This window comes from Aquarana catesbeiana, linkage group LG02, assembly GCF_042186555.1.
Source record: "Aquarana catesbeiana isolate 2022-GZ linkage group LG02, ASM4218655v1, whole genome shotgun sequence".
Lineage (NCBI taxonomy): Eukaryota > Metazoa > Chordata > Amphibia > Anura > Ranidae > Aquarana > Aquarana catesbeiana.
This window is the reverse complement of record NC_133325.1, coordinates 321,662,411-321,675,526: the sequence shown is the minus strand read 5'-3', so window position 1 is coordinate 321,675,526 and position 13,116 is coordinate 321,662,411. Positions and strand designations below refer to the sequence as shown.

The 13,116-nt window shown below is 39.5% G+C and overlaps 1 protein-coding gene across 2 annotated transcripts in view; it reads right to left on the bottom strand.

Annotated features, from left to right (window-relative positions):
- Window positions 1-13,116, bottom strand: part of TBC1D8 (TBC1 domain family member 8) — a 134,046-nt gene that overhangs the window by 42,141 nt on the left and 78,789 nt on the right. For both annotated transcript variants that reach the window (XM_073614778.1, XM_073614779.1), the window contains exons 7-11: window positions 11,157-11,364; window positions 9,110-9,292; window positions 6,401-6,550; window positions 1,061-1,211; window positions 615-829 (exon numbers count right to left, since the gene is read on the bottom strand). In XM_073614778.1, the coding sequence (XP_073470879.1) occupies window positions 615-829; window positions 1,061-1,211; window positions 6,401-6,550; window positions 9,110-9,292; window positions 11,157-11,364 (907 nt within the window). The remainder of the gene's footprint in view (window positions 1-614; window positions 830-1,060; window positions 1,212-6,400; window positions 6,551-9,109; window positions 9,293-11,156; window positions 11,365-13,116) is intronic.

Here is a 13,116-nt window from a genome sequence, read left to right as displayed (position 1 = left end):
CATATGACATCCACCCAGAAAGAGAGATGCACCGTCCCTGTCATTTGACGGTGGGCAGGTGGTAAGTGGTTAAAGTGATACTAAAGTCCCGCTTTTTTTTGGTTACAAAATAATAAACATGTCATACTTATCTACTCTGTACAGTGGCTTTGCACAGAGCAGCCCAGATACTCCTCTTCGTCGTTCCTGGCCCCTACCTCCTGTTGGGTGCCCCCATAGCAAACCGCTGTGTGTGTCCATTCAAACACAGAACTGCGGCCTGGCCCGCCCCCCCCCCCTCATTGGCTCATTGACTTTGATTGACAGCAGTGGGAGCCAGTGGCCAATGAGGAGTGAGAGTCCCAGACAGTCGAGTCTCTTGTGCAACATTGCTGAATCGAGATGGGGCTCTGGTACGTATTAGGGGGGCTGCTGCACACAGAGGGCTTTTTATCTTAATGCAGAGAATGCATTATAATAAACAAAACCTTCTGCCTTTACAACCACTTTAAGTGGGTAGCTAAATCTCTAGTTGTATTTAAATTTATGCTTAAATAAGATTATTTTTTTACTGCCTTAATTTAAAAGCTATTCCCTTATAACAAACAGATGTTCATTCCAATGCAATGCATCACCTGACAGTATCCTATTTTGGGGTTCCTGTAGGCATATGCAGTGAGTACTCTCCTGAGAGCAGCAATGCCAGTTTCATTCTGAAAGGCTGGATGCTCTGGAAGCGAACGATGGAGATCACGTTCTATCTCATCAGTCACCATGCAGCACCTGCCCATTGATTCCTCTACCAGTCTGTTGTAGTACCCTGGGTGAGTGGCAAGGTCTGTTACTGCATCTGGTAGTAAAAAAAAAAAAGAAAAAAAAAAAAAAAGACTACCATTAGATTACCATAACCAAAGATTACCATTTACTAATGACTTTCTTTAATGATAGGTTTTGTTATTTTTGGAACATACTGTAAAGATGACATTTTGTCAGCATATGTCTTTCACTTATTTGTACAGTTTACAAGCAGCAATCAAATAACTCACACTTCTTTTTATAACTTAGGTGTTATGTGAGTCACCTGAGAAGATGAGCCACAGTTCCCCTCGCAAGGATTCGGGTATTCCCATAGCAACAAGCTTTCGGATCTTTTCTGTACGAAACATGCAAACAGTTCTTCCATACTCTGCAAAATGATCGGTCCACAAACGCTCTTTTATCTGTTCTCGAGTCTGAAAGGAAAAATAAAGCAGAATACATCAATTCATGTTATAATATTAGCTCTGTAATTATGGTTCCCTCTGCAGCCATTATTACATTAGATGATCATTAAGTGCAGCATCCATTATCTGAACCTAAAATTCCACATATCTAACTATTTTCTGTATATGACCATAGAACAGCTTTTTCAGTCATGGAGAAGAAAGTTAACTGGCAATTTATTTGGTGTGAGAGTTACAGTGGGTATAGAAAAGATTCACCCCCCTTTAAAACAAATAATCACATTGCATCTTCTATCATCCAAATGAAATATATAACACCAACATGTCAGGAAAAAAAACAGAATCCCTGAGTTGGAAAAAAGATCATCCCCCCTCCTAAAAATGACTTGTAAACTCAATCAGGTATAGCTAATTACCTTCTCCATGGCACACAAAGCCACCTGACTTTCAACTGTGATCAGCTGTGGTCATTTTAATTAGCTCAGCATGAAAAGAGCTTTCCTGGAGCATTGCAGTCCTTGGTAGTGCAAATGAAGCAAACAATCAACTATGGCTGGCAAGGCACTGTCAAACGATCTCTGGGATAAAGTTGTGGACAGGCACAAGTCAGGAGATAGATACCAAAAAATTTCAAAGGCTTTATTAATGCCTAGAAGCACAGTGAAGTCTATTATTAAGAAGTGAAAGGTATTTTACAACACAAACCTTCCATGGATCAGAACGTTGCTCCAAACTGGATGAAAGGGCCAGGGGTAAACTGGTCAGAGAGGCTACCAAGAGGCCTACAGCATCTCTGAGGCAGTTGCAGGAATGTATGACAAAGAGTGGTCATTGTGTGCATGTGACAACAATATCACAAATTCTCCACAAATGTGGCTTGTATGGGAGGGTTGCAAGAAAAAAGCCACTCCTCAAGAAAGGCCACATGCAGTCACGACTGAGCTTTGCCAAAACGCACGATTCTGAGGCCACATGAAAAAAGGTGTTATGGCCTGATGAGATTGAAATTTAATTATTTGGCCTCAACACCAAACGTGGTAGAAATCCAATATAGCTCCCCATCCAAACAAAATTATTCCTACAGTAATGCATGGAGGTGGTAATACACATTATGGGGTGTTTCTCTGCAGCAGAAACTGGAGCACTTGATAGATGGAAAAATGGATGGGGCAAAATACCGTCAAATTCTCGAGGAAAATCTGCTGCCCTCTGCCAGAACGTTGTCAATGGGAAGAAGGTTTACCAAAGCACACAGCAAAAATTACCACACAATGGTTGAAGGAGAAAAAGGTGAATGTTCTTGCATTGCCTAGTCAGATCCCAGACTTAAACCCCATTAAAATCTGTGAAATGACTTGAAGACTGCAGTCCACAAATGGTCAAAATAAAATTTAACAGAACTTAAGCAGTTATGCAAAGAAGAGTGGGCAAATATTGCAAAGTCTAGATGTGCAAAGTTAGCAGAGACATATCCCAACAGACTAAAGGCTGTAATTAAATCAAAAGGTGGTTGAACAAAATACGGACACAAGGGGGGTGTTCCCTTTTCCAACTTAGTGATTCTGTTTTTCAATGTTTTTTATTTTTTTGTGACATGTTGGTGTTATATCTTTTACTTGGATGTTATAAGTTGCACTCAGTAAATACAGCTGGATAAAACAAAAAATGTATCTTCATTTCAGGCTGTAAAGCAACAAAATGTGATTTTAAAAAGGGGGAGATTATTTTTTGTATCCACTGTATATTTATTTGGAGTGAGATGGATGATGTATATAGTCTTATCAACGTGTTATTTTAGAAATCTTTTTCTATGCACAATGTGTAATTATAAATGTATAGAAGGACAGGCATATGTGTTTATTACATACTCAGGCTCAGGTTAATATCTCAACAGCTAAGAGATTACCTACCCTCTACTGGCTAATATACATATATCTAAATTCAATGCAATAACAAATAAATGAAGGAGCAAGCTTGTAAACATGATGTTTATATAAATAAGCAAAGGCTTAAAAGCAATAAAGTACATTGAATGCAGCATAAAGTGATTGACTTGAAGCAGATCTAAACCAAAAAACTAAAATTTGATGCTTGATTTATTGCAACTTGCAAATCCTTGGCTGCCATGGCTGCATTCGTTTTCTGTTTTTTTATTTTAACCTGGTGACCTGGCCAGTAGCACAATTCCAGTCTTAAAGTGGCACCTCTACTAAAGGAGAAGTCCAGCCTGAGCTCGTTTGGCTGGGCTTCTCCTATGGGTCACAGGAAGCAGTCCAGGCACCGCGTCATCACGACAAAGTCTGGATCCACCAGGTGCCTGGACTGACACCCGTCTCCGCCTCTCCACAGCGCAGTGAGGGGGGGGGGGCAGAGCGGAGAGCTGCTGATTGACAGTCAGCAGCTCTCTGCTCGGGGAGCTTGGAGAACCCAGCCATCTGCGATGTTTGATCGCTCGGTTCTCAAAGCAGAAGCGGCGGGAGACAGGTGCTGCATCGGACCCCGATGCTGCATCCACCTAGGCAAGTATGATTCTGGAAAAAGAACAAAAAACATACTTCTCTATGTTAGTAAATGGCTGAAATATCAAGCATACTTCCATGCTTTGATAAAGTAAAATCAGGCCAACGTGGATGTAATTGTCCATCTAACAAATGTAAAAACAATAATGAAATGTATTTACTGATGTACACAGCCTGAGCTTTTGTTTCAGCAAGTGTAGGACGATGTGCATTGTGCACAATAAAACATTCCTGACCCACAGACAACACACAACTCCCACCAATTATCTGCTATGCCGGGGAAATGAGTATATCCAGCTTTTACCACCACTGCTTCAGGATGTCAGAAAAACAAATCATTTGCTTCACGTCAAGCCGCAAACCTGCAATCTGTTGCCACAAAGATTTGAGCCCTGCTTCAAATTAGCAAAGTACCATATAGGTATTGAAAGCAGTCTAAAACAAAGAAATTCCATATGCGGTAAATACTGTACTTCTATCAACCAAAAAAGCAAACAACTTGCTAACTTTTTTCTTTTTTTTGTACTGTACAACAATTCTATAGTGAAGTATTGCTCTAAAAACGTGTGTAGTGAATAAGTGGCATTTGATAGCCAGCAAACCGAAACAGAATTCACAAAAAAAAGAAGAAATTAAAATATGTTTCTTTCTTTCCACACTTCTCTTTCAAGGGTGCCTCACAGGATTTATTTTAAGATCCCCTCTTTGCAGATCATCTTAAAATAAACAATAATCAGTATATCTACAAGCATATATACAAATATTTTCTATGTTTTATCCCTTTAAAAATGCTGCAAGTACAGAAAAAAAATATCGGTTGGTCATGCTGGAAACCCAATAAGCTCCTAACTTCCTGTGCACTTTGCCTATTTTGCTCTGAAATCAAAAGCAGTGTTATCAGCCTTGCCTAAGCTCTATCCTGCTGGACTATAGAACACCTCCTACTTATTTTATGGAGATGAGTAAGGGGCAGGTGTAACAGCACTAACTGGGGTTTCAATACAGCAGAGGCCGGTTTGTCAGATTACTATTGGAAGTTAGAAGTTTATTAAATTAATAGCAGGATTACCAGGTACTGTTTTTTTTGTAAGTGATTTTTCTTTTTATTTAATTTAGAATTTTGCCCAGGCATATATTTTAAGGGATGCAAATCAAGTTCTGTCCTTGTGGGGTTTTGTGCTCATCCAGAGACTGTGACAAGTGTTGATTTAATAATCAAAGACATTTTTTAAGACTGTATGTAACTCATGTTAATAAATACAATATATGAGTAGAGACTTCCATGACACACAGGAGGTACATTTTTATACATTCATTATTGAAAGCTGAAGTTTAGAGAATCTTTGCTTATAAGCATTCTTTGAATGGAGAACGGGTGCATGAATGAAAGGTCCGCCTCCTCCATTCACAGAGCACTTTTCATTGTGGGCATAGTGGGCACTTGACTAGTGCCTATCACAGCTGCAGCCACTCATACTATTAGAGTATCTAAGGTCAAAAAACTTCAGATTTCAACCTAGCACAATAGCCTAGCACAATAAATAAAATCATTAAACTTCAGCTTAAGGGCCCTTTCACACTGGGGCGGGGGCGGTAAAGCGTCGCTATTGTAAGCGGTGCTTTACCGTCGGTATGTGGCCGCTAGCGGGGCGGTTTTACCCCCACTAGCGGCCGAGAAAGGGTTAAAAACCACCGCAAAGCATCTCTGCAGAGGCGCTTTGCTGGCGGTATAGCCAGCAAAGCAGGAGCAGTATATACTCCGCTCCTTTACCGCACCAAAGATGCTGCTAGCAGGACTTTTTTTCTCGTCCTGCTAGTGCACCGCTCCAGTGTGAAAGCCCTCGGGGCTTTCACACTGGAGACAAAGCAGCGGCACTTTCGGGTCGGTTTGCAGGCGCTATTATTAGCGCAATAGCACTGCAAACCGCCCCAGTGTGAAAGGGCCCTTAAGTAAAAGAAGACATCAGACCTATACCAATAAAGTGGTTCTAAAGGCTCAAGGTTTTTTACCATCATGCATTCTATGCATGTTGGTAAAAAAACCTTCTCTGTGAAGCAGCCCCCTCACCCCCCCCTATTATTTATCTGAGCCCCATCACGATCCAGGGATTCTCCCTCCTCACTGGCTGAGACAGCAAGAACTGCTGTCAATCACAGGCAGTGAGACAATGAGGAGAGAGAGGGGATGGGGCTGAGTCACAGCTCTGTGTGAGAATGAACACGCAGATCAGCGGCTCAGGAGTGAGCCTGCTTGGGTGCTCCCATAGCAAGCCGCTTGCTCTGGGGGCACTCAACAGGCAGGGGATCCGAGAAGAGGAGGATCGGGGCTTCTCTGTACAAAACCACTGCACAGAGCAGGTAAGTATGACATGTTTGTTATCTTTTTTAAATGCCTTTAATATCACTTTAATATTAATAGTATTGCAGTACCCAAAGCAAGTTTGGGAACACACTAAAAGCGAGGTTTAAATGCCTAACATTGTGAAAACTGTAAAACACATATAAACAATAAGCTACATTGTACTAAACACTATAATTTCCTATTGTTTTATGTATAAAACAATCTATAATACGTAGTACATAAAAGGACAAAATCAATAAATCTAGACAATCATACTCTGCTTCAGACCAGTTCCTACTTTCATCACAAAAGTGTACTGTGAAGTACTAGTACAGTACCAGTTCAGTGTTGGGGCTCTCGGTTCCTGTCAGATGAAAAGTAGTCATAAAAGCTTCTCCATTTGTTGACAACTTCTCCTTCTCATTTCCACTTTCCAAGTTTGAGTTTACCATAATATTCATGTTGCCAAAGCCTTCCGTACTGAAAACCTGGTTAGAAAGACATAATTGATCTTACAAAATATGTTAGAGAGGGAACTCTAAAGGCAGCCTTTCTCAAACTTTTCAACACAGAGGAACCCTTAAAATAACATTCTGGTAGAAGGGAACCCCTGCTAAAAATTACTGTATCTACTCATTTGTATCAATGTGATGGTCAGTGGGAAGAATGCACCTTACACTTGTGGTCATTAAAGAATTACCCTCTTAGAGATAGCAAAAAAGATCAATTGTGTCAATGGGAACTTATCTGAGAGGCAGAACTTCCTTATTGCTCAAGGAAGCCCTAGCAACCTCTAGAGAAACCCATGAAACCCTGGTTGAGAAAACCTGCTCTAAGGCCTCATGCACAAAGTGCGAATGTCTAGACCCCCTAGCAGGAGAAAATCTGTTTAACCCCTTCTCGACCAGCCACCGCAGTTGAACTACAGCAGGTTGGCTCCCCTGGGTGACCTGATGTAACTGTACGTCGGTTCGCCTTTTGACCACTAGGGGGCGCGATGCCAGAGCCGATGCGCGTGCCCGGCGGTCCCGCTGACCGCCGAGCACCCACTATCGCTCCACACAGAGACAGAACAGAGATCTGTCAATGTAAACAGACAGATCTCTGTGCTGTCAGGGGTCAGGAGAGCGATCTGTTGTTCATACTAAGTATGAACAACGAAGCACTCTCCTCACCCAGTCAGTCCCCTACCCACCCCCAGTCAGAATCACTCCCTAGGTAACACAGTTAACCCCTTGATCGCCCCCCAGTGTTAACCCCTTCCATGCCAGTGACATTTACACAGTAATCAGTACATTTTTATAGCACTGTTCGCTGTATGAACGCCAATGGTCCCAAAAATGTGTCAAAAGTGTCCGATCTGTCCGCCATAATGTCGCAGTCCCAACAGAAATCGCTGATCACTGCCATTACTAGTAAAAAAAAAAAAATGCCAAAATCTTTCCCTTATTTTGTAGATGCTATAACTTTTGCGCAAACCAATCAATATATGCCTATTGCAATTTTTATTACCAAATATATGTAGAAGAATACATATCGGCCTAAACTGAGGAAAAAATTTGCTTTTTTTAAAAATTTGGGTATGTTTATTATATAGCAAAAAGTACAAAATATTGTGTTTTTTTCAAAATTGTCGCTCTTTTTTTTGTTTATAGCGCAAAACATAAAAACCGCAGAGATTATCAAATACCACCAAAAGAAAGCTCTATTTATGGGGAAAAAAGGATGTTAATTTTGTTTGGGTACAACGTGGCACGACCAAGCAATTGTCAGTTAAACCAATGCAGTGCCGTATAGCAAAAAATGGCCTGGTCATTAAGCAGCCAAATCTTCCGGGGCTGAAGTGGTTAAAAAAATGTGCCTAAAATCGTGTATTGCACATGCATTCAAGCACATCAAGTGTTTGAGTGTTAATGGATTCCATTGGCCAGAATATTAAATTTACTCTGGCCATTGGAATGCATTAACCCCCAAATGCTAGACGCATTTAGGCACGTTTAGACACATTTTTTTCGGCTATTCATCTCCTCTCCTGGTGTTTTTTTTTTTTAGCCTGTAGACGTCTATATGTGTATGGACAAATAAGCTAACAGAGGTGCATTTACAGGTTGAAAGAAGATTGCCAAATGCCTGTAAAAGTTACATTTTTTAAGCTCAGTGTGTATGAGCACCAATAACTAATAAATGTAAGAGGCCTAAAAATACAACATAATCATGTAATAATGTTTATATTCTAGCCACATTTAGGCTTTCACACAAGCAGGAATGCTAAAAAAAAATAGCTACGAGGAAAAAAAAAACAAATAATAAAAGCCCATCATCGTGTTCATGGAAACAGCAAATGCTAATGTGCATCAGACAAAGAATAAGCAGCCCAACTAATAAACTGTTCAATGGCCTAGAAATGTGTGCTCTTGTTACACAGCAAACAGAACAAAACTGACAGTTTTTCTAGAGGGCTGAAAATCAAGTGCAAGCATATATTTTCTATTCTTCTCATTATACATTACTTTAACATAACCAGAGGATTACGGATACATCAAAACAACATTTCTAATTGTTATCAATCTATTTATCTTACACATTATAGCGTCCACAGGTTTTCTACTCATGCACATCAGTCCCCAAGGAAACGAACATTCTAATCCTAGCCATACACTTGCGGATTTCTCCCCCAAAAAAACAGCATGGATTAAGAAATCTGCACTAAAAATATTATATTTAGACAGCCACAGTGCCAATGGCTGTCTGAATACCCTGAACAGTGAGTGCAGTGATCTATGGCTGCCAATTTTCCACTCTTCTTGGATTTTTCAATGTGTCCACATGTGTCGAGTCCACATGTGAACTCTTTTTTATTGTACTCAGTTTCTCTTCTATATGTCCACATAAAGTCCATAAATACACATTCTGTTCATAGTTGTACACGATTTGCTCTGATGTGGACATATAGCACACAGTCTGGGCTTCTCTCTTGCTATGGCTGGAAAACAAGATTGACTTTTTTTTTATGCAGTAGCATACACAAATCTATTGATAAACTGTACCATATCTCTGTTTTTCGTGGACACCGTGTTGGAGTTGACCTGTTCAAGCCTGAGGAGTAAACCATTAACCAGACTCTCGCGGTCTTTCAGCTCAATAAACTGAAAAGCCATCTGTTGCCTTATGCTGATAATAATGGGATTAGGCAGAAGGCTGGTGTCCTCCATCTTCTCCACGCTCACTACCTGGAATAAGTAAATGGTATTCAGATGACATAGGAAGTCATGCAGCAGGATATTGGATTTCTTGCACTTCAGCAAATTATAAGCAAAATCTTTGGTGATATACTATATATACACGCATACATACACACAAACACTAAGGGGCATATATTGTATATATACAGCAGTTGCCATGATATTCATTAAACGTTCAATGGTGGTGAATCATTCACTGTATATTAAAGCACTTGCACCAGGAAGATTTACCTGCAGTGAATGTCACAATAGCTTATAAAGCTAATGTGACATTCACCAAACATTTACAGCAGGTAAATAATTTCCTGTTATTTAAACCACATGTGCACCAAGAAGTGAATGTCACTGGAGTCTGTCTGCTCAGTGGGAAATCTGTCCATTGATCCCCGCTAAACAGGTGAATGACTGGTAGCATTAGCTGTAGAATGAGTTTTGCAGCGTTTTTTTAGCTGTTGCGTTTTTTTTAGCAAAACTATACTCCCACAAAAGATTATGGCTCAAAAACTCTTTTACACACCGAATAGCTGTGTTTTTCAGCGTTTTTAAGCTTTTATCAGAGTTGGAGCTTTTTTACAGCTGAAAAACTCCTCTTAAAATTTGCTAGTTCTGGGGGTTTTTTTTCCAGCCAGAAAATACCCCTGCCAAAAAATAATGATAACTGCCTACGTGTGAGTGGACACATAGGATAAATGCTGGGGAGTTTACTGGCTGTAAAAAAAAACAAAAAAAAACATGTGTGTGTGTGTATATATATATATATATATATATATATATATATATATATATATATATATATATATATATATATATATATATATACACACACACACACACACACACACACACACACACACACACACACGTCGTTACTTTGTTGTTATATACCGGGGTTCAGGCAGCAGCTAGCCTCCATAACCCCAGTATTTTTTATACAGCAGGCAATCCTCTTTGACATAAAATTGGTCTCGGCGGCGGATTCGCCCCCACTCAACTCTATGCTCCTGGAGGACTGGAGCGACCTCCGAAGTCACTTTGGCCTTAAAGGAACAATTTTTTTTTATTAGAAAAACTAAAATGCCTTTTTTTTTTTTTTTTTTAATTTTAAGTGTAAATGAGAGATCTCAGGACTTTTTGACCCCAGATATGACATTAAAGTGGTCCTGTCCTGCTTATTTCTATTACAATGGATCTTTACATTCATTTTAATAGGAATAAAAGTGATCAAAAATTTTTTTTTTAAAGGGAAAGTGTAAAAATAAAAAGGAAAATGAATAAGAAAAAAAAAAATTAATGCGCCCTGTCCCTCCGAGCTCGCGCACAGAAGCAAATGCATACGCAAGTCGCGCCCACATATGTAAACTGTGTTACCTCATGGTGTGGGGTATCACCACGATCGTTAGAGCGAGAGCAATAATTTTCGCACAAGACCTCCTCTGTAACTCTAAACAGGTAACCTGTAAAAATGTTTAAAGCGTTGCCTATGGAGATTTTTAAGTACCATAGTTTGTCGCCATTCCATGAGCATGCGCAATTTTAAAGCATGACATGTTAGGTATCTATTAACTCGGTGTAACATCATCTTTCACATTATAGATAAAAAATGGGCTAACTTTACGTTATTTTATTTTTTAATTAAAAAATATATTTTTTCCCCAAAAAAATACATTTGCAAGACCGCTACGCAAATACGGTTTAACAAAGTATTGTAACAATCTCCATTTTATTCTCTAGGGTCTCTGGGACTCCTGTGCGCATGCACGGTTTGCGAGCTGATGCGCTTTGAGCATATACGTGCAACATTTCCACATCACAATCTGATTGTCTATTGGGTTTTGCTTTATTCAATACTTACCTCCTTCAAAGGAATAATAACATTGCATAATCCATCTTCTTTGCTGGCAAAGCAGAGGTAGCCGTCAGAAGCATATATCCTGCCTGGGGTATGGCATCGGCTAAAGGGAGTCCAAAGCGAACACTCCACAACGTCATATAGCTTCTCTTTTCTTGGCAGTTTGAACAGGGCCCGAAAAAACTCCTTTTGTGCTCTTGCTTTAAGATCCCTTTAAATAGAAATAAAGTTTAAGACTACCCTATGCTTCAAACACATGCTTTCTAAGCAAACCAATTAGTTGGGGTCCATGCACACTGGCTTAAAAAAAAATGCTGCTTCTATAGGAGTTTAGTGTTTTGCCTGTAGAAGCGGCTAATGTTATCCTATGTATCTATGCACATTAGGAGGTTTAGAGGCATATTTTAAGCTCAGCGTTTTGAGGCAGAAAAAAAAAAAAAAAAAAAAACCCTTGTCTTTTGTGTTTTTGAGAGCAGTTTTCTAGCCTAAATGCTCCTAAACACCTGTACAAAAATGTTCAATATGAGCATTTCTTTATGTAAAAAAAAATTGCTTTTTTTTAAGCCCAGTGTGCATGGACCCTTATAGACATTCTCATTCACTAGAATACAAGCAGTATCAAGAAAGTGTGCAAATACACTTTTATATATCATATAATACCCATTTTCATTGCTGCGCACATTTAAAAAGCTATACCTTTCTATTGACTGCATCTGAAACTGTAAGATAAGAACCTGCACAAATACAATGTACCCAGTTCTGAAAAATATTACTTGTTTTTTGTGTTGTTTTAAACAATAGATCAGAATACAGAATCATTGGGCATACAGTAATACTGACCTAACAGACAGGGAACCAATGCTGTACAATAAAGTCTATTTCCTCCCCACAGAAGGAGCGTTATGGTTTTAAAAACATTGCATTCCACATATATAAGTACACAAACGTTTCAGTCACATTGGTTGTAAACTTTAAAAGTGTCTGAGAGGAATTTAAGCTAGATACACACTATACAATTTTCCCAAACCATATAATATGAGGTCAAACCCAAACATTTTCAATTTGTGTGCAATCAGGCAGGCCCTTGCACTACATAGTTGAAGGTAAATCTAAAGGAATCAAAACACAAAAGTTGTATAGTGTGTATCCAGCTTTAGTCTGAACTGCCACACAGCATCCAATCAGATTATTATTATAATACAGGATTTATATAGCGCCAACCATTTGCTTTACAACAGCATTTTACAAAACATGATCAGTCAGATTTTTATTTTCATGCAAAGAAACCAACTGGACAAAAATGAGGCCCAGTATACCTTTTGAATACATTTACAATTACCTAACAATACCAGTATGCATTAGTCTCATCAGCTAATACATTGATTTACTTTGCTTGGCAAGCATAAATGCAAAACTTATGTCAAGTAAGGTGTGCATCACAGTGTATTCAGCTATATACGGGATTAAGAACAAGTCTTTGTACAGTAAATGTCCCTGCTGGCTCCTCTTCTAAAGCCCCGTACACAAGGTCGGATTTTCAGACAGAAAATGTGTGATAGGACCTTGTTGTCGGAAATTCCGACCGTGTGTAGGCTCCATCACACATTTTCCATCGGATTTTCCGACACACAAAGTTTGAGAGCAGGCTATAAAATTTTCCAACAACAAAATCCGTTGTCGGAATTTCCGAGCGTGTGTACACAAATCCGACGCACAAAGTGCCACGCATGCTCAGAATAAATAAAGAGATGAAAGCTATTGGCTACTGCCCCGTTTATAGTCCCAACATACGTGTTTTACGTCACCGCGTTTAGAACTATCTGATTTTGTTGTCGGAATGTCCGAACAAAGTCCGACCGTGTGTACGGGGCATTAGTGTGGATACACTGCTGCCCCATTCATTCCTATAAGTAGGCTGTATTTGGAAGAGCTATCTGTAAATGTCATTTTATACTGCATTTTG